Source organism: Rattus rattus, chromosome 1 (genome assembly GCF_011064425.1).
Source record: "Rattus rattus isolate New Zealand chromosome 1, Rrattus_CSIRO_v1, whole genome shotgun sequence".
NCBI classification, from domain to species: Eukaryota; Metazoa; Chordata; class Mammalia; order Rodentia; family Muridae; genus Rattus; species Rattus rattus.
Window position 1 is genome coordinate 3,720,594 of NC_046154.1, and position 27,085 is coordinate 3,747,678.

The 27,085-nt window shown below is 47.4% G+C and overlaps 2 protein-coding genes across 2 annotated transcripts; both read left to right on the forward strand.

The window, feature by feature from the left end:
* The first annotated feature begins 818 nt into the window (after positions 1–818).
* LOC116888701 (protein FAM205A-2-like) lies at positions 819–7,163 on the forward strand. The gene is given in 4 exon segments (XM_032889993.1): positions 819–962; positions 1,560–1,605; positions 2,789–2,849; positions 3,509–7,163. Coding segments are annotated over 4 exon segments (3,906 nt in total).
* A 16,775-nt stretch (positions 7,164–23,938) lies between these two features.
* Ccl21 (C-C motif chemokine ligand 21) lies at positions 23,939–25,063 on the forward strand. Its single transcript, XM_032887267.1, has 4 exons — positions 23,939–24,072; positions 24,161–24,281; positions 24,378–24,554; positions 24,638–25,063. Exons 1-4 carry the CDS (start codon positions 24,006–24,008, stop codon positions 24,672–24,674), a joined length of 402 nt encoding a protein of 133 aa, XP_032743158.1. The 5' UTR covers positions 23,939–24,005; the 3' UTR covers positions 24,675–25,063.
* Positions 25,064–27,085: the final 2,022 nt, after the last annotated feature.

Below are 27,085 nucleotides of genomic sequence, written 5' to 3' on the forward strand. Positions count from 1 at the left end.
TGCTGTGCCCTCTCTAAGCTCCTATGTGTCTCCAGGTGTGGAGTTAGTGCGGGTGACTCTCTCCCAGACACTCTCTCTCACACGGTGCCCTATGTGCCAAAGAACTCAAAGATTCTGAAGACAAGTGACAGTACAGTGTAGAAGAGGAAGCTGAGCAAAGAGGTTGAGATGGGATGGGAGACAGAGGAAGTAAAGTTAGGGGGAGGGAGTGTGTGTGCGCGCGCGTGTGTGTGTGTGTGTGTGTGTGTGTGTAGATAGATTAGATAGATAGATGATAGATAGATAGATGATTGATAGATGATAGATAGATAGATAGATGATAGATAGATAGATAGATAGATAGATAGATAGATAGATAGATATAGATAGATGATAGATGGATGGATGGATAGATAGATAGATAGATAGATAGATAGATAGATAGATAGATAGATAGATAGATAGATGGATGGATAGATGATAGATGGATGGATGGATAGATAGATAGATAGATAGATAGATAGATAGATAGATAGATAGATATAGATAGATGATAGATGGATGGATGGATGGATAGATAGATAGGATAGATAGATAGATAAATAGATAGATAGATAGATAGATAGATAGATAGATAGATACTTTTACAGATGACCAATGGAACACCACTGGAACAACCTCTGTGGAACAGAAGGCTTTGTGATGCAGTCTGGTGCCCTAATTCCATCCTTTGTGAGGCAGCCATGACAATGCCCAGTGCTGTGAGTCATTAGGCACGTAGGCTCCGGAACGACTAATACAGAGATGACTGGTCTCCTCATGTTGATGAGGGTTAGGCCATGTTGAGCCTTGAATGTTCTTTCTGGGACATCACTTATCCTTTATGTACCTACACCTCCATATTCATCATTTTCCTACTTGCCTGGCAAATAAGACGGAGTTGCCAGAGATTGAGTTTGGAACCTAAAAAGAGCTGCTACCGGGTAGGAAAACGCTGAGTGTAATTGAACTACCTTAAGCCTAGATAAGTAACTTTTACATTCTAAATGCTTCTCCAGATTGCCCCCATTTTGTGCCAAAGGACTTAGAAAAGAAAGTGCTTACAAGGGACCTATAAATAATTCCTTACCACCACCACCACCTCAGTGCCGCCCGCAACGTACTCCAATGGAAAAGCCAACAGTCTTCCTGTTTGTCTTGGGCTGGGAATTAGATAACAGAGAAACTACTGCCCTGGGTCTCAGAAGACCTTCCAACTTCCGGGGGAGTGGGGTGCACTTGGAGGACTTTGTGAGCAGAAGTCCTCAGGCTGTCAGTGTCTCTGAGTCTATTTGGCCCCTCCCCGCTGTGCCGTTCCTTCCCACAGACGTTCTTATGAGAGTAGGGACGTGAGGAAGGACGGCAGAGAGCCTCAAGTGAGTCAGAGATAGGCAGAGAGGGGAAACGCTCAGGTGAAAAGAAGGGCAGAGACGTAAGGGGGCTTAGGAAATATAGGGAAATGTATATGATCCGTCTCTCATTTTGGACATAAAGAAGAAAATGGAGTCCTGGCTTTACACTGTAATGTTTTTCTCTTTAAGCATCACCGAAAAGTCAGGCAAAGGGCTAGAGATGCAGCGGCAAGAGGTAAATGTCTCCCGACTCCCCAACCCCTGGTCGGCTCCCACCACCTCTGTCCCTCAGAGCCCCTGCTGCCTACAGTCAGGTGTTCTAACTAGTGACACTCTGAGATCTACAACTGTCACTTACCCAGAGGACTGTGGTGGGTGGGGACTGGGAGTGTTCCAAAATGGTCTACCTAATTTCCTTGACACTGAGCAGTAAGAACGTGATGGGGATGACTTATCATAACTACTTCCTCTCCTCACACTGGGATGGTGTGCCTGGCAGAGCAAAGGAAGAGGTTTTTTTGTGGGTTTTGTTTGTTTGTTTGTTTGTTTGTTTGGCCTACAGCCTCAGAGCTTATCCATCCATCCCAGCAGGAAAGGTATTGAGTGGCCTGCTCACATGGGGCACATCTGGAAGCAGAGTTGCAGGGAGAACAGAAAGTGGGCTGTAACCTTAAAGATTAGGGCCCTGCCACTTGCAATGCTCTCTCTAGGCTCTCTCTAACTGGGCATGCTCAGTACAGACAGCAGTCCTCGTCCGACCTTCTGTATCTCTGGCATCCATCACTACCATCCTGGGACCTCCATTATAACTTGAGCCTCTCTCTCTCTCTCTCTCAGTTCCACACACAGGCATCCAGTCACCATGCCTTTCATGACACGATGGACGGAATAATGTGCCAAAAACAAATTTCTTCTCCCTTAAGTCACTTGGCAAGATGCTAGGTATTTTGTCATAGGACAGAGGAAAATAGATTAAGAGATAGTTTTATGGGGTGAGGGTTAGTGGAGGGTAATGATACCCAGAAGGGGACTTCCTCTTCTCAAAAAGAAGGGGAAAGTGGAATGGAGGGGGGACTTGTGTGAGGGGTACTGGGAGGAAGGGCTGATAATGGGTTGTAAAGTGAATAATGATGATGAGGAGAATGATGATGATGATGATGATGAACTAGTTTTATAACACTATAAAATTTAACTTACTCAGTCATCCACAAAATATCATCCACTTGCTTGTGAAGCCCAGATGAAATTGAGCAAGGACAGTGAGTTGTAAATGGTGGTGCTATACACAGACCCGCCATAGAGCACCGAGCCCAGGCGCTCAGCTTCCCCTTGCTGAGATCAGGATTGACCATTCAGATTCCTGTAGGATACCCCTAATGTGCCCGTTTACCACATGACACTGTGTCCTGATTCCTCAGCCAGGAGACGTTCCCGAGAAGAAGCTGAGAAGCCATGGGAGCTGCTCTCTGCCTTGAAAAGGTGATCTCTTGACCTCTGTGGTCTAAACACTGATGACTTCGTGGCCTGATCTGGGCCAGGGGTGAGGAAAGGGATAACTGAGGGAAGGAGAAACACACCGTGCAGGCAGGTTCACCAGTTGAGAGGGCTGCCGGGGCAGAGAAGGGTCACAGCTCAGCAGGGAAGAGCCACCCATACCCAATCTGTATGTTAGGGTCTCAGCAGTTCTGAATTTCAGAATGGACTAGCGCATGCTCTGTAAAGGACATTGCTGGGGTTGTACACAGACACCCAGCTGTCAAGAGAGTGAATTCAGCATAAAGAGGTCACCATGTCATACCCACTTCCTGCTGCTCCCTTTCAAGGGCAGAGCCCTGGGTCTGGCTGAACCCTGCTGATATTACCTCCTGCCTGTCCTCAGAGTTGGGGAGCAGTTGCTGGGAGGCCATCACCCCATCACCTTGCCCTCTACGTAGTTTCTGGAGAGCATGAGTGATTCCCATGAGTTTCTGGATATAGCAGCAGGGACATCCCACGCCTTGAATGAGGACCTCACTTCCTACAGTGCAGGGTTAGAACTTGTGGGACTGGAGAAAAGGGCCCAGAAATCTCCAGACACATTCTTCCAAAGAGGCAGACAAAATCGTTCATTAATGGTTGTCTTATTTCTCTCTTCCAAGCCAAAGCTGGATCCCCAAGGAGGGAAATGTGCGGCAGCTCCTGTGTTTAGATCCCGGCTGCCAAATCTGTGAGGCTGCAACTCTAGAGATTCGGCAGTTGCTGCAGAGTGAGAAAAACCAGCTCTCCCCTGCTTTGTTGGGACTGCCACAGGGCTCTGCTCGCCTGGAGATGTCGCCCATGTCCTTTCAACAGAATACAGAGTTTCATTCCAGGCACCAAAGAAGACATCTTCCACTGGTACCTGAAACCCAAGCACTAACAGAGCTAACAGAACACCTAACACAGTTGACCAACACAGTTGGTGTCCAAGAATACTGGACTGATCAACTCCAGCTAGAGCAGAAATTTCATCTGGCCGACATGCCCATGGTCTCAGAGACTATGGATTCATCAAGATTCGAGGAGCCTATGGTTTTAATGATTAAGGAAAAAATAATGCAAAGCAAAGTAAAGCTTGACCAGGAAAGCCAAGACCTTCATCACGTGGAGTCCTCTGTGTCTTTACTATCCCTGGACCCAAAGATCACTGACTTGTCACACACTGTGTCCTTACATATGGACTCCATGCTGTCTTCCCACATGCCAATACTTAGTCCTAAAGTCCGTGGGCTTCTTGAACTCCATGTAAAAAAATGGATACACTTCCAGAAGTGGGGTCTTCCCAGACGTGTGGAGGAGTCCCTGAGGCAGCTTATGCCAAACCTGACATTGCTTTGTCGATCTCGAGAAAATTCGTCTTCCTACATTCTGACCAGTAGCTCTATGGTCACCAGGGACACAGTTGGGATCATTTCTCACAAGACGAACAGCTTGTATCTGGCAAGCCAACCCATCCAGAACTTCTGGGTTTCCAAATGGCCTGTTATAAACCTGAAACAAGGAAGGCCCTGGCACCAAAGCCACACTTGCTTGCCCTCTCATGGAGCTGAACATTTAAATAATTTCTATCCACTCCCTGAGGCAGAAGCTAATGACTCAGGGGACGACGAGGAGGACGACGAGGAGGACGACGATCTTCAGAGCGAATATTATAGCCAGTTATTCTGTGGCCTTCCATCTCTTCACAGCGAGTCCTTGGATGTCACTCCCTTGAGCCCTCCAGGTATCTGCAAGAAAAAGAACATGCCCAAGCCCCTCATAGATGCTCAGCCCTCAGGGGTACTCCCAGGCCTTTTCTTACCCAAAACACCATCTAAGTCAGCCCTGCCCTCTTCCCTGACTTCTCCAAACAGCAAGACTCCCTACGAGCAGGAAGGAGCGCAGATCACCGTCCCGTTCCTGACTCTGGCTGAATGTGAAGCCTTGGAACACCACCTCCTAGAGAAGCGACTCAAGCTTCAGTGGGGCCTGCCAGCTTTCTTCCTACAAAACCAGTACACCCTGAGCCAAAGGCCGGGTGAAGCACCAGGTAAGGATAAGACAGTGAAAACTTTCTGGGCAAGGAATCCCTTCTCATATTCCACCAGGAAAATCTTACCAGAGCACACACGCCGGCTGCTAGAATTCCACCTGCAGAAGCAGCTGATTCACCAGCGCTGGGGGCTGCCCCAGAGGATCCAGTGCTCCATTCATATGCTCCTCTCCTCTCCCGACCAGCAGTCCCTGTCCTACATGGGCAGTAGGCTATCCGATGTGAGCATCTCACAGCCAGAGGCTGATGGGTCTGGTGGCGTGTTCTCATCCATAGCGGGCAAAGGGTCAATCATAATGCCACACTTGTTTGCTGAGGCGAGAGCCACGTTGAAAAGTCATGTTGATACCAAATGTGAACAAGTCCACAAGGGCAAGGTCCCGGCCCAAGTCTGTAGCTCTTGGGAACGCAAAATTCCTGGAGGCTTGGCCTCAACGCCTCCCTTCCCTTGTATCCCACAAGGCCAGTGCAGAAAGTTACAGGCAGAAAGTAAACGTAACCCTGACCTACATCACATAGTTGTTCCCTGGAAATCAAAGATCCTCAGCAAGGAGACACAGGCCTTATCCGGTACTCTCTTTGAACATTGTAAGCGGCCCCAAGCCCTGCCTGAGGAAACCATTAAGAAACTGGAGACCACTTTACACCACAAGTATCTGGCCTTCCTGTCAGGCCTGCCTGCCCTTTACTGCGTGGCTCTCTCTAGACCTGCATCTCCAGCAGTCACTAGTCAACCTAGACCCAAAGAGAAGATGCCCAGGCCTGTTAGAAGCCTATCAAGAGCTTCGACTCAAATCACCCCACTTAAGCCCTGCGCTCAGGATGATGGTAGGGTGTCTGCGGACGTTGTGGAAGAGGTCCAGCCTGGAGAACAGGCGGATGAAAGGACAGAGAACGTGCCTCCAGAGAGCCAGCCTCCCCTAGGCAGACCCTACTCACTAAACACACATATCTTGGCCAAACTGAATTTCCACCTGAAGAAAAAGGTCCTCGCAATGCAGTTTGGGGTTTCTGAAAAGGAGAGGAGGGAGCACAAAGAGTTAGAGGCGACAGGCCTTGAGAGTGAATCCATCCAGGAGTTCCTCAGGAGTCTACACATCCCAGAGAGCACAGAGAGCACTCAACCTCAGGAACAGCCCATGGCAAGTCCATCTCCCCCAGCCCCAAATGCAAAAAGGGTCCAGCTTAAAAAACCGGCATCTCCTGCAGTGCAGGCCCTGAAGCAAAAGCAATCTACTTCCAGAGCAGCGCCCTGCGGTTCTGCCCAGCAGGGCTCCAAGGCCTCGCAATTCCAAAGGGACACGAGGAAGACCCAAGTCTGTCTTGACATGGAAACTGGAAGGAAAAAGCCCAACCTAGAGAAACCCAAGGCAGTGGGAGACCTTGGAGAAGGGGATGCTGGTCTTGGGCTTTACCTGGTCAGTCAAAAACCACACCGGGACAGAGAGCAGGAACTGGAAAAGAAGACCCTGCACAGAACACCTCAGGGCTCCTCACAACAGGACCATAACTTCCATCTTGAGGGTGCCTGTCTGCACAGCTCCCAGGAGCCCCCTGAGCTCGAGTTCCCAGCTCCACCTCCAGAAATCTTTATGGAGACAGACTCTGAGCAGGACATAGAAGACAGTCAAAGCGAGGACTCCCTTGTCCTGGAAGCTGCAAGGATTGCTGAAGTCCCCCATTCTGAGGTCTCCCAGGCCTCCCAGGCCTCCCAGACCTCCCAGGCCTTCCAGAGCCTGCCTTTCCCAGGCTCACCAATTCAGAGAAAGCCTTTTCAGGCCCAATCTTGCCCGGGTCACTTTTCACCAGGGCATATGATGCCAGTCTCTCCTAACACTAGGCCCAGCCATCTTCCAGAGGCTGGCTTGAAAAATAAGATGAAATTCTTTTTACACTCTATTAACCCCAAGACAAAGAGCAGAACATACACGGAACCGCCCGTGGTCTCTACACCTGGAAAGGTGGCCAAAACCAGCAAAGAAAATGTTGAAAGGGGTCTGCTTCAAACCAAGAGCCCCATCAAGAAAACTAGGTCAGAGGACTCCAGAGTGCCCAAGGCCCAGTCTTCGTCCTCCGAGAGGTCAGTGATCGCCTCCTTGTTAACGGCCCCCCATATTCTAGACAGTAAACTCCGGCCCCGCTCTCGGCAGCTTGGCCCTGTCTCGGTGCTGGGCAGCTCCCGCTATTGTCCTCGGCACTGTCCGAGGTTGGCTTATGCCACTCAATAGAGAAACCCACTCTAGCTTAGGGTTTACCTCAGAAATGTTCTTCTGGGAATGGAGAATGCCCTATGTGATGACACTTTCTAGGCTCCCCAACCTCTGTATCCCTTTAAGAGCACACCGTTGTCATTTTCCTCAATGAACAGGTGAGGACCGCGCTACCCAAAATGTATTTTCTATCTCCGAATGAGTTGTCTGTCTTCTTTGTCTCTGCTGTAATTATTAAGAGAAGGGATGAAGGAAACGAAAATGCCCTCATCTCAGGAGGGAGATTTAACCTTACAAGTCAGTTTTCCTTACCCCAACCTAGAATGTGAATTAAAACGCTTGACCAGAAAGGAAGTCTCTTGTGTAATATACATTAAAGATAAAGGTCAGGCTTGAATTCCTTCACCGCACTCTTGGCCTGTCTCACATTTTGGGGCCAAAAGGTAAAGTGATGTTCTCAGTTTCATTATGAAAGTCAAAGGCTGGATGAAAAAGAAATTGATTAGTTAGTGACTGCGGAGGACCATCGAAAAGATTCTTCACGTTTGGGACTTTTACTTAAGTCCTATGACCACCAGGATTACTGGGCCCTATTTATACATGAACATTCCCAACGGTCAGCTCCCACCAATCTAGAAGAAACTAGGTGCCCAGCATAGTGACACGGGCCTTTCATCCCAGCACTTGGGAGGCAGACACAGGCTGAGCTCAGTGAGGTCGAGGCCCACCTGGCCTACCTAATGAGTTCATGGCCAGCCAGGGCTACACAGCGAGGTCCTGTCTCAACAACGAGAGTTTCACAGAGGCTATCCTCCTCCTTTTCCAAAAACATCACTTCCGCCCATGATCCTGACTTTGTCATCTATAGCCATCACGAGACACAATATTTTCCCTAAAAGTTTATTAAAAACGTACTCAGCTCTGATAATGACTATTTCCCAACTGTCACATACACCATCTAAGGCTGAAAAGTCTGAAAACTTGTCCCAGGAATGGATTCCTTCTGGCTGGTATCTAATGGCTCCGTGAGTGTTTTAATTTCAGAGATTCCTCTGTTTCTTCTTTGGGACGACAGCTGCCAGTGCATAATGACGTCATTAGTGACATCGTCTCGCCATCGCTTCGCTTTAGAATCATCGATGCCGTGGAGTGTGGAGCCCTGACACAGGACGAAGTACTCAGATGAGGATGAGGTCTCCCGAAGTGTGACTTTGAGAAAGACCTTGTACTCGACGAATAAGTTAACTCTGGGCCAGGTGTTGTCTCTTATATCAGAGACCACGCGAAACACAAGACACGGGCTTTGCAAGACAGAGTTTCAGAACTCTGACTAGAGTCACTCATAGGTCCAGATTGCCTATTCAATGCCATTATTCAGAAATGAACTCCTGACGACCCCACCCCGAGTGCTCACCTGGAACAACTGCTCCACTCAGTGTTTCTTACAGAGTTCAATGGCCTCCCATTTCCCCAGTAGTGCTGTCCTTGACTTTTTTTACCTGAGTTCACATCAAACTCACCAGCCAACACTGTTATCTCTCCCTCAAAGATGCAGGCAGACTCTGGCCTATTGCCCTGCCCTCTGCTGCCCAGCACGGCAGCAATGCACCAGAGATGATCAGAATCCAACTGGTGGCACAGGAACCTGAGAAAAGCTACTAATACGATTTCAGTCTGGAGGCCACCAGCTCAGTATTTCCCTAGCCAGCATTCTAGGAGGCTTGTGGACATAAATGCACTCTATGTAAAAAGACTCCAGTGACCAGAAGTATCGCAGATTCACAGGGCTTAGATAAGCTTAGCTTTTCCCCTTAATGTAGAGTTTAGGATCCCTGGCCCAGCAGAAACTTTAGGGATTTTTTTTCTCTGATGGGTCCACATGTTTAGAGAAGAGTAGGGATATCATAGTACATTCACCTGATACTCGGTTTCATCTTGTATACACTGTGGCAAAAATGGTTAAAGCAATCAGATACCGGCCAGGTTTCGGGGCTGGAGAGAGGGCTCAGTGGTTGAAGTACTAGCTGCTCCTCCAAGGGACTTGAGTGCAGCTCCCACCACCTATGTGTTGGCTCACAACCATCTATAACTTCAGTTTCAGAGGATCTGGCGCCCTTTCCTGGCCTCCAGGGGCATCGGCGTGCACATGGTACATAAATAATCTTTAAAAAGAAATCTCTTCTAATCCTTTAAGATGAAAAAAATGGGGTTGGGGATTTAGCTCAGTGGTAGAGCGCTTGCCTAGCAAGCGCAAGGCCCTGGGTTCAGTCCCCAGCTCCGAAAAAAAGAAAAAAGAAAAAAAAAGATGAAAAGAAAATCAGGTTTTAACCAGATTAAAGCAGGACCTTCTAGCAAATGTGTTTTGTCTCTGAATGGTACCAAACACACACGGCAGAAATGCCAAGAGTTTTATTGATGACTTTGTGTCTCAGCTCTAAACGCCATCCATGCTATATGAAATACAGCACTTATGACTTCCTTGAAAGAGCCTAACCTTCTTTTCGGACTTTCATATGACATTTAGATGAAGGTCAGATACATAGCATGTGATGCGTGTAAATGTACATGCATATCTAGATACTGGATAAGAAATATAAAATATAGTATTATTGATAACCTAAAATAATAAGTTTATTTAGCCAGAGCTAGAAAGTGATCATTTAAAACAAATAAGCATTCTTTTGAGACCCAGTAAAGAAAACAGATATCTTTATTGGCTTAGCAGCTGGGGTGGAGACATTTTAATTTCCAAGACACTCACCAATAAATTTAAGTTAACATAGTGTCAAAGATTTACCAAAATCATATGAACCAAATAGTATTTAGGGCACATTTTTTTAACTTAAAATTTCACATGTATGCATGTTTGCCTATGTATAGGTATATGTACCATAGGAGGATCTGGTTCCCACATTGGGCTTCAGATCTCCTGGAACTGGAGTCACAGCCCGTTGTAAGCTGCTGTGTGGGTGCTGGGAACTGAACCCAGGTCCTCTAGAACAGCCAGCTCCCTTAATCACTGAGCCATCTCTCCGGGCCTCATTTAAGGCTAATTTAATTGTTTTAACTTACAGGGACACTCACTGATCTATAAAACAATTAGTACAATGCAAATATAAAAACATAAGCATATATGTAGGCATAACACAGAACATGTATGTATTCAGCTATTCATAAAAGTCCATAGTCTGAATTGCTTTCATTATACATAGCATTTTGTCTATTTTCATCTCTCTCTCTCTCTCTCTCTCTCTCTCTCTCTCTCTCTCTCTCTCTGGGGTTTTATTGACAGCTCTGGCTGTCCTGGAACTCACCAGGTAGAATAGGCTGGCCTCAAAATCACAGAGTTTCTCCTGGCTTTGCCTCCCCAGTACTGGGATTAAAATTATTAAACCACCACACTCAGTGGTTAAGTCTTCATTTCTAAATGTAATACGATTTAGTAGAAATTTACTTAAAGACACAGAGCTTATCCTAAACATCATTTAGAAAGTCTTGGATAAAGCCCAGTGGAAATTAACAGGTCAGCAAGTGGGAGTGTTTTACAGCTTATAAGCGGGTGTTGACCCTGACTTAAGAGGTAATAAACAGGCAAAGGGCAATGTCTTTTGCTGTGAGTTTTTCTTTTTTAATATTTATTTTATATTATGTACATTAGTGTGAGGGTGTCAGATCTCCTGCAACTGGAGTAATAGACAGTTGTGAGCTGCCATGTGGGTGCTGGGAATTGAACCCAGGGTCCTCTGGAAGAGCAGCCAGTGCTCTTAACCACTGAGCCATCTCTCCAGCCCCCTTGCTGTCAGTCCTTAAGTGGCTAACTAAAACAGCAGGTAGACATACTTTAGAGACCTGTCTAGGTAGATGTAAATGTTTAGGGTGACTCATTTCTAGTCAGCATCAGCTCTTCCAGGCGGAGGCAGAGTACTTTCCCACCCACCCGGAGGTGCCTGGCTGGGTGTTCTGCAGCTTTCCTCCCTATTCTGTCCGGTGGAGGCATCACACAGATGTGACAGCCTAGTAGGTCAGGTGTGGCAAAGCAACAAGACTTCCCCCAAAAAACAACTTCTCCAGCCTGAATATCAGCCATGGACTTGTACCTCTCAGAGGCCCACTAACCAACGTGCTTCTGTCTCCTCATTTCTTGGATTGACGAGCCCTAGAATCCAAGACATGGTCATCCATAGTACAAGAAAGGAAAGAAGAAGAAAACCACTTAGATGAAAGAAAACACCAAGGTTAGGCTGTATGGATAAACACGGTAACAGGATGTATAGGCTATCAAATCCTGGTTCTGATGCCAGAAAAAAATCCAGGAAGGTCCTCATCTGGTGCCAGAAAGATTCCAGAGAGGTATTTGAGGATCACCAGCTCAACACCAGAAGCCTCAGGTTTACAATTTAGATTTCCTGCAACCTGCCTGGGTGATCTCACAACAAAGGTGTCTCTCGGCCTCCCCACCATTAGGCAGTCTAATACATCATCTCAGTGAAGCATTCCTGCCTTACAGTGAGCATCAGAAACAACAGCAGAAGGCAACCCACCCACCTCCATGCACACACACACACACACACACACACACACGTGCACATACACACACACATACATACACACACATACATACATACACACACATACATGCACACACATACACACATGTGCACGCACATACACACACATATGTGCGCACACACATACACACACATACACACATGCACACACACATACACACACGTGCACATACACACATACATACACACGCACGTGCACACACACACACATACTCCTTCTTTGATAGCTTTATATTCACAAGAAGTCACCTTCCGGGCTGGAGAGATGGCTCAGCGGTTAAGAGCACTGACTGCTCTTCCAGAGGTCATGAGTTCAATTCCCAGCAACCACATGGTGGCTCACAACCATCTGTAATGAGATCTGGTGCCCTCTTCTGGCCTGCAGTCACATATGCAGGCAGAATGCTGTACATTAAATAAATAAATAAATCTTTAAAAAAAAAAAAAAAAAAGTCACCTTCCAGTGGGAACATAATCATGTCCCACCGTATTGTCTCAAAGACAAGACTGGGTAAGACAAGTAGAACTTCAGCTAGGTCACCTAGGCAGTGTGCTGTATTCTCAGTAACAGTGATTCCCGGTAAGGCCATCTAGGGAGTGAGTGAAAATGGAGACATATAAGGACTGGGCCTTGAGGCACTTTTACTTCAAGAAATTGGAGGATTGGGGGTACAGTGCAGCAGTAGAGTGCTTGCCTAAACTGTGGCAGGCCCTAGAAGTGGGTGGGGTATAGATCTGAAACAAGAGGAAAAGCCAATAAGCAGAAGACATTGAAACATAGTAGCCCCTGCAGAAGCAAAAGCAACAGAAGACTGTGTCACTATGGAACTGAGACGACTGAAGATTTTCCAGAACAAAGTGATAAATTGCGTGAGGAGCACCTGTCTGCCGTGTAAGGCACAGACATCTGATTTAGCTGCAGAAAGATTATTCAGACATCCGATTTAGCTGCAGAAAGATTATTCAGACATCCGATTTAGCTGCAGAAAGATTATTCACAGCCTTAAGAAGAACAGGGTTGCGTGAATGAACCACACAGACAAAATAGAACGGTTTCAAGAGAAAGAAAAAAAGTGGAGGGCCATGCCTAAAAGGTCCAGTATTCGGGGCTGAGAAAGGAAGATGGTGAGTTCAAGGGCAACTGGGGCTAATAGCAAGAGTTTTTCTGAAAAAGAGAGAGGGCACAAAGTGGCCAGAGGGGAAGAGAGAGAGAAAAGAGAAAGGACAGGCTTTGCTCCCACAGAGAGAACACAGACTTAATGGGAGTTTCTCGGGGGTCAGAAGAAGAAAGTTTCTCCATCAATTAGTATGGACAATGACTGGGAGGGAGGGGAATCTAGGAAGGGACCATGGCTAAGGAAAGAATGAAGGCAGAGGGGGGCTCTCTAAGTTAGCGTGGAGGTTTCTATTGGGGCACAAACATTTGGTGGTGGCGTAAGAGCCCGGATAAGAGTGCACGAGAAGGCAGCTGGGGCTGCTGTTCTGTCATCTGAAGCAGGTGTTCGTGGACTGCAGGAGCTGCAAGAGAGAATCCGGGGAAAGTACTGAGTGCTCAGAGCCGGGGTGGAGTGCTCAACCGAGGACCAGGGAGCAGTGCTCTGTGGGGAGAGACCCAGGAAGTAGGGGAACGAGGTCACGCTGAATGGCTGTCCCTCGCTAGATTCTCATTCACCCCCCAAGGCCATCAGTTGTGCTCTAATTAATTAAGGGAGAGACTTTCTGTCTTTGGGTCCACAAAGTATTCTTATCAACGCTTAGTGGCCACCGAAGAGCCCTCAGAATGTGCTGCTGCCGCCACCGCTGATGCTGCTTCGTCCTTCCAACATGACACAGAGAGACCGAGAACTATAATAGAGATGGGAAATGCTGGGCTTGATAATGATATGGTGTCAGGGATAAGAGAATGTTCTTGGTCCTAAGAACACTTTTCTTCGGTAGCCAACTCATCAAACCAATAAGAAGCAGACACAAAGTTTACCAAATCCAGCAGAACATGACCGTTTGGTTTAGCATGTCCACAGCAGAAAGACCACATGGCAAAAACATGGACACGTCCCTACTTTGAATGGTAGATGATCCTGCACAAAGGAAGGAAGCCCAGGTCCTAGTTGGTCCAGAGGGCAGAGAGCACAAGACCAGGCCTGCTGAACCAACATTCTCCCGGGTATTTTCCTGAAGCATCCCCAAAATGAAAAGGAGGTCTTGTGACAGTCACATCCTCTCTGCCTGGTGGGAGCTGGGCAGAGAGCCACACATGGAGGAGTCTGGGGACAGGGGGCAATAAAGGGAATTGACTCAAATGTCATGGTGGCCCGAGGTAGGAAGGTGGGTTACCATGCACACATCCTGGTTTGGGGTGGAGCAGGTCCTTCCGATGGCTCCCCGCAGGCTCCTGCCTGTCATAATCCACCATGGGCTCAAGCTGCTGACCAAATTCCTAAGCAAAGGTCTGGGGAGATGAACTGCAACAGAGACTTTCGGGAGCCTTGAGTTCTCTGCAGAGAAGTGAGCTAGAGGACAGAGGCAGAGGCCATGACTCAGCAGGACGCTGATGAGGATGGAGCCTTCCCATCCCCTCCCACAATCCTAGCTCAGTCCCACCCATTCCCTTTCCTTAGACTTGAGGGAGGGAAACTCTGAAGATGCAAAAGCCTCACCCAGGCACAAATTCAAGACTCTACAGCCTTAGATTTAGTGGTAGATGCCAGTAATAGGTCAGCGCTTGATTAGAAATATGAAGGTCACTCTAGCACCTTCTGACGTGATAAACGGCACTGACCTTCCAGAACATTCCCTTTTGGCTCTCGAGAAGAACATTTCAAAATAGCCTGGAAGACATGAGGCCCCACTCCTAGATGAAGAGTTATTGACAATTGATGGCTGCTAGGAAGGGGAGAGTGAGTTTTATTTAAGGGTATGGCCCTTGGTAAGTCAACTAAATTCCAGCGGACTGCTCCATGATCCTTAGTTTATGGGCTGCACAAATTGCGCTCAATGACATATAAAATAAATTTAAAAGAGACACGAGGTTGGCAGGGGGAGCGGAAGAGTGCAGACCTTGGATGGGTCTTGGAGGAGTTATGGGAAACAGTGGGCGTGGCTACAATCAGAGCACACTGCTACTGAGTGGCTGCTGTGCTCGGGTCCCAGCTACTATGCTGACCCCCTAGGGCCTAATCTCCAGCAGGACTCTGGAGCCAGGCCCAACAGGCAAAGAACAAAAACCGGTTCCTTTGTCCACTGCAAAGAGAGGAAAGTAGGGAAGACCATGCTGAGGTCTGTGTGGACAAGAAGAGTTCTTACAGCGTGCACAGCCGGGATACGGGACAGAACTACACCTGATAGTACTGGGCTTTGGTCTCATACCCAGAGGCTGAAGTCAGGACCCTGAGCACATGGTTGGGAAGAGGGCATGGGGAGAAGAGGAAGCCTGGGAAAGAATCAGGAAAGATCTTCTTTCCAGGAGGGTGGGCGCTGCCAACTGCTGCCCTTCTTGCCTTCTCCCTCTCCACACATCTTCTCTCAGCCCCTACCCAGGCAAGGAGCATGGGGGATTTCCAGAGTGTAGCACTTCCAAGGTCAGGCCCGCTTCAGAGGCCAGAGGGCCAGGGGCCTGGGCAGGCAGCCTGACCCGTGGGAATCCAGACAGCGGGAAGGGAAGCCATTATTTGCGGTAAATAGTGCTGGCAGCTGGGGTGTGTCAGGGGGAGTGGGGGGTGGGGTGTCAAAAGGAGAGGCTGAAGCAAACTCACGTGGAAACAGAGACCTAACCACACAGGTTCGTATGACAAATTCAACCATGCCACTCAAAACTGAATCAGACCGTGAAAAAATCTTGTCTAGAAAATGCACCTACTACATAGACTCATAAACACCCCAAGTCTGACATGTTGGAGCAAACACAGGCAAGACAGTCCTGCAGACAGACAGACAGGCTTACATTCAAAGCTATATAGACAGTCACACAGATCCATAGATACAAATGCTGTCCAAATCAATCCTTTACGCACCTCTCTCCCAGAACCTCTAGTTCTCTTCTGACCCCTCCTCCTTCTCTCCCGAGGCCAGGTCTCATGTTGAAGCCCTAGCTGACTTGGAACTAACTCTGTAGACCAGGTCAACCTCTAACTCACAGAGATCTACCTGCCTCTACCCACGGAGAACTAGAATTAAAGGCTTAACACCATACTGACTCTTCTCCCACCTTTAAATCTGGTTTGTAACTTCTATCCTATTGCCTGTTCTTAATGGGATAGCCTTGGATTCCTGTGTATATCCTAGTCTCAACAACTTGACATTTGGCCTTAAATATTCAACAAAGGAGGGTCTTGCCTATTGGCAGAGCTCTAACCTCACATATGAAGGCCTTTGATTTGATCTTGAGTACGATAGGAAAAAAATGTCAGGACAGCGATGACCCCAATACTTGAGAGTGATAAGCAGTTAATGATGTCAAAGATAGGTGAACGCCAGAAACTGTTCACATGGACAGACTACCCAGGGTTCCATGCCTGCAGACTACTGATTCCCCTGAAGTCTGACACAGCAATGGAAGAGCAAATCAGGCAGACGTGCCTGATCCAGGCCACTCTTAGGGAAACACCCTTAGGAAGGGGCCCCGGCACAGGCATGCTCCCTTTTATATCTCTACGGCTAGAATCCCATCTACTACTCAGTCCGCATCACCATGAAAAGCCTCAGTTTACCTAGGGTTCCATGCCCGCAGATTACTAATTCCCCTGAAGTCTGACACAGCAATGGAAGAGCAAATCAGGCAGACGTACCTGATCCAGGCCACTCTTAGGGAAACACCCTTAGGAAGGGGCCCCGGCGCAGGCATGCTCCCTTTTACATCTCTACGGCAAACTTTCATGTTAGCTGCAATCCCCACTGCAATCCTAGCCCTACAGCCCTACCCCTAAACCAAACTCCAGTCTCGTGTCCAGAGAGAGAAAGGTGGTGTGGTAAATATCAACGAGACGTTTGAATGGTCAAAGGAGCCTAATACAGAAGGCTTTGGTGTTGCTTCTTCCTGGGACCTGGAAGGCCACCTGCCCTCCTCGGATAGCTCTAGGAGACTTATAGCCTCACACAGAGAACCTACATAGCAGCCAGCAAACCCTCCCATACCAGAGCAGAACTGCACACGGCACAGAACCAACCGTACATCTCTCCCTGGATTGTCTTTGAAGTTCAGAACCAACCTCCAACATACAATGCAAATTCCTTGGCCAATCTTAACCTCAAACCCAAATTCAGTGTCTGACTCCATTCCGTCTTCAAAAGACCAATCCAAGATGTATCAGCCGTTATTGGCAAGGATCGCAGCCCAGTTCCAAACCCTACATTAACATCAGCAGGATCCTTCCCCGTGCAGGCCATAACCCTATTCTAATCTGTACCCAGATCAACACCATTCTGGGCATCCACCGATTCCAAACCCAACCCTGAATAGTTGCACACCGGGTAACATACACCTCTATACTAGGTACACAGCATTCACCGCTTCAGGGACTCAACGACTCCTGCTGGCACAGGCACCATCATTTTTGTCCAGAAGGCACCATATTCCTGGATGGCTCACTCAGTGCTCTGCCGGGAACCCAGGAGCACCAAAGCACCCAGGCCTTTTGACCCTGGTTGAATATGCAGATCCATGGGTCCTGACCCACCCCAAAGCCTCTTCCAGGATTAGCCCAACCCTTGAGCTGAAATTCCCACCATACCCTCCCCTTGGCTGTTGTCTGCCAAACTTAGAGGGAGCATCTGCAGCCCTGGAGCCCCCAAGTAGACAGGAGCAGGCAGGCACAGAGCTAAAGCGAATGCGGCTATTCTGATACGGGGATTTCCAGACTCTTGCAACACCTAACACGTCTGCCCCAGAGTGGCCCCAGGTACCAGTCCCAGACAGGTAGTGGACCTGCTGAAAGTGCGGCTGAGAGAGGCGGCAATACACGCGGCTCCTCTCCCACTCGCCAGGGACTCAGTCTGTGTGTCCACTGTCTTGTTAGCGTTGGCGTCAGCACCGTGCCTGCCGAAATCCTTACGCCCAGGCACCGACGTAGGAATCCTTCGCTTCTGGGCCTCTGTGGGGTTGTCAAACAGTAACCAGGTTACCTGAGGAGTCAAAACTTTCACATTAGGGACGGGAACACTCAAAGAGATACTCTGTTGCTCTCATTGCATTTCCTTGCTGATATCAGAACCCTGATTCTTCTGGCTTCCAACCTTAAGACCAGTGGCTCTCAGGGACTCTTGTAGGCCGTCAGTGCCAGACTGGCATGCTAAGCTACTCAGCCTTGTGGACAGCAGCTGCCAGGCTCTCAGCTTCTCCAGCGAGAAGGCAGCCATTGTTGAGCATCCCGGATGGTACTGTATGAGCCAGACTAATACAGTATTAGTCTGTATTCTCTCTGTTTGGCTCCCCTAGAGAAGCCTAATACAGTAACTTGCCTCTGAGTTTTCTAAAAAGGAAGCTAGCAGAGCCTAGAGCAAGGTGTGTAGATGACAGTCACCCTGAATTCGACTCTTTCCCAAACTGGCTGCACTAAGAATCCCCTGGAAAGCTTGTTAAAAATAAAGACTCTGTCATTATCCCAGATCAACTTAAATAGACTTTGCGAACGGAGCCAAGTAATCTGTATTTTTACCAGGTTGTCCAGGTAATTTCAAGCGTTTGACGGGTGTCGTTGGAAGAGCCACCTGGGCTGGTTCTGCTCCCATCCCACGCTCCAGATGGGCAAAGAGCTCGTGGGAGGGAACAAAGGTGGACAGAGGAAATGTTGTCCCCGTTGCCTCTCTGGAGGAAGGTTACTTTCCAGCCTAGCACAGAAAATAAAGGTGGGGAGAGGGGATGAAGAGTAAAGAGGGAACTGTGTGGATTCCACTGCTAAAATATCAGGTGCTTCTCTCTCACCACAGATCCTGCTGTGCCTTTATTCATGCTCTCAATTGTGGTACGTGGTCCCCCCATCAGGTGCCATCATTGCCCACATTCCTAGATCCTGAAAAACTCTTCCTAGCACAGACCAGGAACCTTGGTCTCCTGTCGAACTTGAGTCTGCAGAAGTAGAAGAGTGGCAGCCTCAGAGTAGATAAGCTCACCAGCAAGACTCGAGGCAAACAGGCAAAATGTAAAACTTTGTTGTCCCTCTGACCTTCTTTTTTTTTTTTTTTTTTTTTTCGGAGCTGGGGACCGAACCCAGGGTCTTTTGCTTGCTAGGCAAGCGCTTTACCGCTGAGCTAAATCCCCAACCCCCCCTCTGCCCTTCTTAAAGCTGACAGTTACTGAAAGGAGCGACCCAGGTTTGTGATGTGTCTACCCACTGCAGTCAGGAAAGTCCCAGGGCTGGAGAAACGGCTTAATGAGTAAAAACTTTTGTCTTGAAAGTCTGATGGTCTGAGTTCAATTCTAGAGCCCATGAGAAAAGGGCAGGTGAAGCTGCATGCATCTGTAGACCCAGCATCATTCCCATAGTAAAAATGGAGGCAGAAACAGAAACCTTTGCCTAAACGAGGTGGAGGGCAAGAACTCTCACCCCAGAGTTGTCCTCTGACCTTCATACTTGAGCTGTGGCACATGCAAGCTCACATGCGTGCATACTTCCTCCCTCTCTCTCTCTCTCTCTCTCTCTCTCTCACACACACACACACACACACACACACACACACACACACACACACACACACAGAGTTAATTAAAAAATAAAGCAAAAACCTTCATAGATATTCTCAGAGGCTAACCTTATTCTAGATATCCTCCCCACCCCATAGGTGTGACCAGAGGTTTATCCTTTAATTCCAGATCCAGGTAGGTTGACAATTAAATTAACCATCAGAGATGCTAATGAGAGCTCAGCAGGAGAGCTTTCTGCTCTCCTAGAGACCAGAGTTCAGTTACTGGTACCAGTTCTGGGTGGCTTACAACTGCCTATAACTAACCCCAGCTCCAGAGCACTGCTCCTGGCCACCTAGGTGCCCATATGCACACACAGAGACAGGTGGATCTCTGTGAGGTTGAGGCAAGCCTGGTCTACAGAGTGAGTTACAGACCAGGCTGACCTGCATTGTGAGACACTGCCTCAAAAAGAAGAGAAAGAAAGGAAGAAAGAGAAAGAAAGAAGAAAGAAAAGAAAGAAAGAAAGAAAGAAAGAAAAGAAAGAAAGAAAGGAAGAAAGGAAAAGAAAAGAAAGAAAGGAAAGAAAGGAGGGAGGAGGGAGGAGGAGGGGAGGGAGGAAGGAAGAACAATCACAGCTACTCCTACTTTGTCACCTTCATAGAGGAGACGAATAGATGGAAATTTAAATTTTTCTGTTGCCAAGATCTAGGTAAAAGATCTAAGATGTTTTGTTTTGTTTTGTTTTGTTTGAGACAAGGTCTCACTATGTAGCCCTAGCTGTCCTAGAACTCACTTTGTAGACCAGGCTGGCCTCAAACTCACAGAGATCCGATTGCCTCTGCCACCCGAGTGCTGGAATTAAAGGCGTGTGTCCTCTGATTCATGACATCTTATCTCTTACTTTTCCCCATTCATCTTCCAGGAATACCAGCTTCTTGCTAGCACAGACACTCCATGCCATGCATAATGTCTCAACCTGTCGGAAAACCTCAGATCCAAGGGCATGGTTATTCTCCCAGATCTCATAACCAGTCCTTCCCTGTAAACTTCCCAACGGTACCCATCTCCAGTGCATCTTCTCCCCCACAAAAGGAACCGCTGAATATTACCCTGCACAGCAAAGACAGTACACTTAGCAAAATCGCTTTGGAAAAGTCACAAGTAGATGGCACAGTCCTCAACAAGGGCCATCAGCCGAGCATGGTGGCACACTCCTTTACACTCAGCACTCGGGAGGCAGAGGCAGGTTACATCTAAGTTTGAAGCTAACCGTGTCATCAGCCTCGGAGAAACACAAGAATTAGTGTCCAAAGATCCCACACTGTAATGGTCTGAGTCTCCAGTAGTTATCGGGAAGCTACAAATATTCAAAATATTTCTAGTCACTCACAGGAAAAAACAAACAGACAGACAAACACTGAGAAGAGAGCCATCACTGAGAAGGCCCAGACATCTGGCACATCACCAGAGTTTACATTGTTGTGATTTAACTATCTTCAGATGGCTGAAGGGAACCCTGGGCAAAGACGTGAAGGAAACCTGGGAACCATACATCCTTGGGGATAGGAAGTCTAGAAAGCAGTGGATGAGACTGCTGAGGACAGGCCGAAGCAGCACTTCACAGCCTAAATGTACCATGTAGGAGGCAGAATCAGGACCATCTGAGTTCAAGGCCAGTCTGAACCACAGAAGGAGGCTGAGACCAAGCTCTGCAGTGAGATAGCAGCTAAAGGATGTAAGGATGTCAGGATGTGAGGACATGAAGATGTGAGGACGTGAGGACGTGAGGACGGGAGGACGGGAGGACGTGAGGGTGTGAGGGTGTGAGGACGTAAGGATGTGAGGATGTAAGGATGTAAGGATGGGACAGAGTGGTCTGTCTGAGCTGTCAGGACAGACTGCAAGGTCCTTAAGAGGACAAAAGAAGAGGAGCAAACTAAAGAATCCGTACACAGAAGGAAATGATACAGACGAAAGCAGAAATAAAGAATCAAAAGACAATAAAGGAAAATAAAGATAATTAGAAGGCAGAGGTTGGTGGATCTTGTTATATTTTTATATATGTATATATGTATACACACACACACACACACACACACACACACACATATATATATATATATATAAATTAACAAATGTCAAGGGCTAGGAGACAGCTCAGTGATTTAAAGCTCTGTCTGTTCTTCCACAGGATCCAGTCTCAATTATCAAAACCCACACAGTTGGGGGCTGGAGAGATGGCTCAGTGGTTAAGAGCACTGACTGGGGAGATGGGGTGGGGAGAGCCATGGCAGGACAATGGAGGCTGACGTGACGTTAAGATTCTGCTCTGTGTATTTACAGGTTGTTATTAATGTTCCTAAGGGATGGATGGTACCAGGCTTTGAATGTTTAAGTGGGCAATTATATCTTATCAATTGAATCTAAAAAAAAAAGCACTGACTGCTCTTCCAAAGGTCCTGAGTTCAAATCCCAGCAACCACATGGTGGCTTACAACCATCTGTAATGAGATCTGATGCCCTCTTCTGGTGTGTCTGAACAGCTACAGCGTACTTATATATAATAAATGAATAAATCTTAAAAAAAAAAACCCACATGGTGACTTACAACCATCTGTAACTCGAGTTCCGAGGGATCTGACACCCTCTTCTGATCCCCCCAAGAGCACTGCACACATGTGCACAGATACATGTAGGAAAAAATATCCATGCACATGAAGTAAAATATTTTTTTTAATTTAAAAGATCAAATCATTGAAGTTGGAAGTGAAAGTAGGGACATCACTATAATTTGACATAAATAAAAAGTAGCCCTAAGCTGGGTGTGTTGGTGCTTGCTTTTAATCCCAACAGCAAGTGTGAATCCTTTGAACATTTATAACACTTTTAACATCAACTGTTCTCAAAGTTTTGGAAAATCTGAAGAGCTGGCAGGTCCCTAACACATTCTCTGAGGTCAGCGTTACCTGATCCAGAGGCCACGGGAAAACGGCAGACCAACCCCCATCCCTTGTGAGCAAAAACACAAAAGTCCTCCACAAAACATTTTAAAAACAAATCCAGCAGCTCGGTAAAGTATTATAGACTATGACCAAGTGGGACTTGCTCTCAGGTTACAGCAATGGTTCAAAATAAAAGGTCACATTAACATGAAGGGGAAACCCATATGATCTTACCACTAAAAAAAGATGATAAAAAAAGATGAATCCAGTGTCCTTTCAGGAGTAGAAAATAACACTCCATTAACTGAAAATGGAAAGAAACATCCCCAACATAATAAAGGATTATGAGAATTCCACAAGTGTCCGTCAATAAGGAAAGTCTGAACTCTCTTCGGATCAGGAACATGCAAGATGCCCATGCTTACCCAATAATACAAGCTATCGGAGAGAGAGAGAGAGAGAGAGAGAGAGAGAGAGAGAGAGAGAGAGAGAACTAACACACACACACACACACACGTTTAATACATTAATTTAGCAAAGCTTGAAAATACACAAAAACAAAACACAAAAAAATCAGTTGGACATTTATGCATTAGCAATTAATAATTCCAGCACTCAGAGGTAGAGGCAGGTGGATCTCTGTGAGTTCAAGGCCAGCCTGGTCTACAAAGTGAATCCCAGAACAGCCAGGGCTATAAAGAGAGATCATGTCTCAAAAAAGTAACAACAAGAAACAACAAAATTCCAAGAGGAAATCAAGAAAACAATTACATTTATAGCAGCGTCAAACAGAATACTTACAGAACTTAATCCAGTAGGTATAAGACTTACACTTTGAAAAATACAAAACAGTCTAATTAAAGCAGACTTGAGTCAATAAAAAGCTATCCTTATTCATGGATTGAATTTTTTTGAATTTTACAAAGATAGCAACAACAGCATAAGTGGTCCTCAGACTCAGTACAATATCTATTAGAATCCCTCGGGAGGACTAGGAAGGGGCAGTTGTGCAATTATGTTATAATCTCAAAAACTAGAAGAAATAATAATAAATAAAACAGGGGAGGGGGTGGAAGGATAACTCAGCACTTAAGAAAAGGTGCTGCTCTTACAGAGGACCTGAGTTCAGTTCCCTGCACTCTCACTTTCCACCATAGCCTCACAGAAATACACATTAAAAACAAAACAAAACAAAACAAAAGCAGAGGAAACTTCCATGGGCTAGGATCTGTTAATGATCTTCTCAGTGTGATGTTGTGGCAATAACATCGCAGCTAATAGAGGAAGAGGGGGAAAGTTAGACTCCACAAAACTTTTAAATTTTGTGCACCACCATCAGGGACCCCATAGAAAGAGAGGATGCCTTTGCACATCGTGTGTCTAAACTAAGGCCTATTGTAAGGCATATAAAGCATTCTTAATTGTTAACTGGATGATTTCTTGCTGAAAAGAGAGGAGATGTGTGGGACCTGAAGGACAGGGAGGAAGCAAATGTGCTTTGGGGACAGGGGCTGGAAGGACCAGGGAGAGACGAAGAGACAAACAACTATGAGCTGACTGTATGCTAGAGAAGCTCACAGTAATGCCATCCGATCCAACTCACAGGAAAAGGAGGGGGAGCGAGGGAAGCGAAAGTCTCAGACTGCATAAATAGGCAGCAAGCCAGTCGCAGCCCACACACAGACCCCGACTTGCGGCTGTCCATCTCACCTACAGCTCTGGTCTCATCCTCAACTCAACCACAGCCATGGCTCAGATGCTGGCTCTGGGCCTCCTTAGCTTGGTCCTGGTTCTCTGCATCCCGTGGACCCAAGGTACCAAGGAGGGAAAGGCTTTAGTTGGGGAAGGGGGCCATAGAGACACCTTATAAGCCTCCGCTGGGTCTGTGCACCTCCCTTGCAGGCAGTGACGGAGGGGGTCAGGACTGCTGTCTTAGGTACAGCCAGAAGAAGATTCCCTACAACATTGTCCGAGGCTACAGGAAGCAAGAACCGAGCCTAGGTTGCCCCATCCCAGCAATCCTGTGAGTGCACCAAAGGGGTGGGTACAGGCTGGAGGTTGAGTTGGGGAGGTGTCAAGTGGGCCAGACTGAGAAAGCTTGCTACCCTCCAACCCTCAGGTTCGCACCCCGGAAGCAATCTCAGCCTGAGCTATGCGCAAACCCTGAGGAAGCCTGGGTGCAGAAGCTGATGCGACGTCTGGACCAGCCTCCAGCCCCAGGGAAACAAAACTGCAGGAAGAATCGAGGAACCTCTAAGTCTGGGAAGAAAGGAAGGGGCTCCAAAGGCTGCAAGGGGTGAGGCTGCTGAAGGGATGGGAAGGGGAGCAAAGAGGCGTCTCCCTCCACCTGCCTCTCACACTTCTCTTCCGCCCTCCCAGGACTGAACAGACAGACTCCAAGAGGGTAGCCCAGTGACACGCCTGGAGCCCAGGAAGTCCTCCGTGAACTTCAACCTGAGTGCTTCACAGTCCAACTCACAGTAAAAGAGGGAGCTAGAGAGCAGAAAGACTCAGGGGCCCCAGAGCAGTCACCTCATGCTGGCCTTGTCACACCCTTGTCCTGCTTCAACCATCACATCTGCATGGCCATCCCTTTCTTATGTGGCGGAGCGGCCTTCCCTGGGATAGACCTAGGGAGTCAGAAGAAAGAGTGTCTCCCGGGGAAGGAAGAAGGAGACAGCAGGACTGTCCCCTCTAGGAGGTCACTCAGGTCCCAAGACCTGCACTTGCTCTCCATGGCACCCTTCCTTTTTCCTTGCACCTATGATTTATACCTAACTGAATAAAAAGCTGGTCCAGCCTCAACCCGAATTCCTCCGTCATTGGGGTGTATGTGTTTGTGCATGTGTGTGTTTGTGTTTGTTTGTGTGTGCATGTGTGCATATGTGTGTGCATGTGTGTGTGCATGTGTGTGTTATATTCACATTTGTGGGGGAACATGAAGAGGCCAGAGGACATCAGGTGTCTTCCTCTATAGCTGTCAACTTTATTTTAAGATATTCCTTCATTTGAAGCTGGGGTTCACATTTCAATAAGCTGGGTAACCAGCAAGCCGCTAGGATCCACCTGTCTATACTCTGTAATTCTAGGGTTGCGGGAACATGCAGCCATGCTTAGCTTTTATGTGGGTGTTTGGGGATTTGAACCCAGGTCCTTTTGATTTCACAGCAAGTGCTCTTATCCCCTGAGTCATCTCCTCAACCCTCTCCTCTAGTCTTTGAAAGCTCAAGATTCAAACGTAAATCCATCTTCCCTTCAAGGAGATTCCAGCCAGGCTTCCCTCTATATCTTCTTAGAGAGGAGACCCACTTATCCCCAGGCAGGGGCAAAGAAAACCTCTGCTGAGCTGTGACAACGTGGGAAGGCAGGGAACAGATCCTGGAGGATGGATGAGAAAGGCAGGGACCCAGGGAGCTAATGGTGGCTATAGCACATGGTTTCCACAGAGCCCAAGGTGACTCAGCCCTTACCACTTACAAAGTCATCGAAGCATCTGCATAGCCCCTCACTCCTCGTGGGGCTGGTGAGGACAAGGGACCCTGCTAGTCTGTACAATTGTACCTTAGCCTACAAACTCAGATCTACACATCATATCATAAGATGCCATACATTTTAAAGTACATTACAAAATGTCTCTTTAATTAGTGTGATTCCTACTCCAAGCCCCTATACCAGAATGCTAGCATAAAACTTGGCGTCAGATTCTCATTCGTAAGGGAATCGATCCCTCAGTCAAAGGCTGTGTAGAGTTAGAACACTGAACCCCAGGTAAGACCTCCTACCTGCACCCATCAAACCACACAGCCATGCCATTTGGGGACACAGCCAAGGAACACTCTGCCCCCTGTGGCCCCCACAGATTACGCCTCTTCAGATGTATGCCACGTTTGAGATGTGGGAATTCTGTCACTTTGACCTGAGTGCCTCCCCACACCCCTGAAGCCATCTGCCTATCACTTCCCTAGTTGCCAGGAATTAGAGCCCAGTGTCCACTGTGGCTGGACCTGCAAGACAGTAGCCTCCACAATCTGAAGAGATTACTCCCTCTTCCCCGGGTTTATTTAGAGTCAGACATTTACAAAAGGTAAAGGGGCCTTGCGTATCTAGAACCCTTTACTCTCAGCACTGCCCAAACTCATGTCCGCTCTTAAGGGAAAGGAGAATCAGGCAGAGGCAACCCCTGGCCAGGCCTGTTGGTCCAGGACTGTAATCCAGGGAAGCTGAGACAGGAGGATGATGCACTAACAGTCTGCCTGACTGGAAGATAACTTCAAGGTTAGCCTAGGAACACTGCCCAACTTTTTCAAAGAATTCTTTTAAGTAGAAAACGTGGCTAGCAGTATAGCTGAGTTGTAGAACGCTTGTTTAGAATGTGAGAGGCGCTGGACTTAATATCCAGTAACAAAGAAAGAAAGGAGAAGAAAAGAGACGCTCACTGATGACTCACCGTGGCTATGTGACTGGTGCTTGCCTCAAGCTCTGATCTCGGTTAACGTGCAACCCTCTGTCCTTTTTTCTTCAGGGAGCGAGGGGCCACTTGTCTATTTCTTCAACAATTTTATCCGGTTCTCCCTTATTCTCATAAAATATTTTTTTCAATCACACAAACATACTCTCATACTCGTAGCTTTAAAAAATGTTTTTAATGTTTTTTTTTCTTACAAGAAAGTGCCAGGATCTTGTTCTAAACAGTGTCATTCCCCCCCACAACTTTTAACTCTTCAGACATTTCTTCTAGGAGTCTGCTTCACATGTCCAAATCTGTGCTACTATTGGTCGATGTTTGCTGAGTGTCATCAATAGACTTCTTGCTATAAAAAGTGAAGA

Coding starts and splice junctions, on each gene's coding strand:
- Ccl21 (XM_032887267.1), top strand. CDS start 24,006: ATGGCTCAGATGCTGGCTCTGGGCCTCCTTAGCTTGGTCCTGGTTCTC. Junction 24,073..24,160: donor CTGCATCCCGTGGACCCAAG/GTACCAAGGAGG, acceptor CCTCCCTTGCAG/GCAGTGACGGAGGGGGTCAG. Junction 24,282..24,377: donor TGCCCCATCCCAGCAATCCT/GTGAGTGCACCA, acceptor TCCAACCCTCAG/GTTCGCACCCCGGAAGCAAT.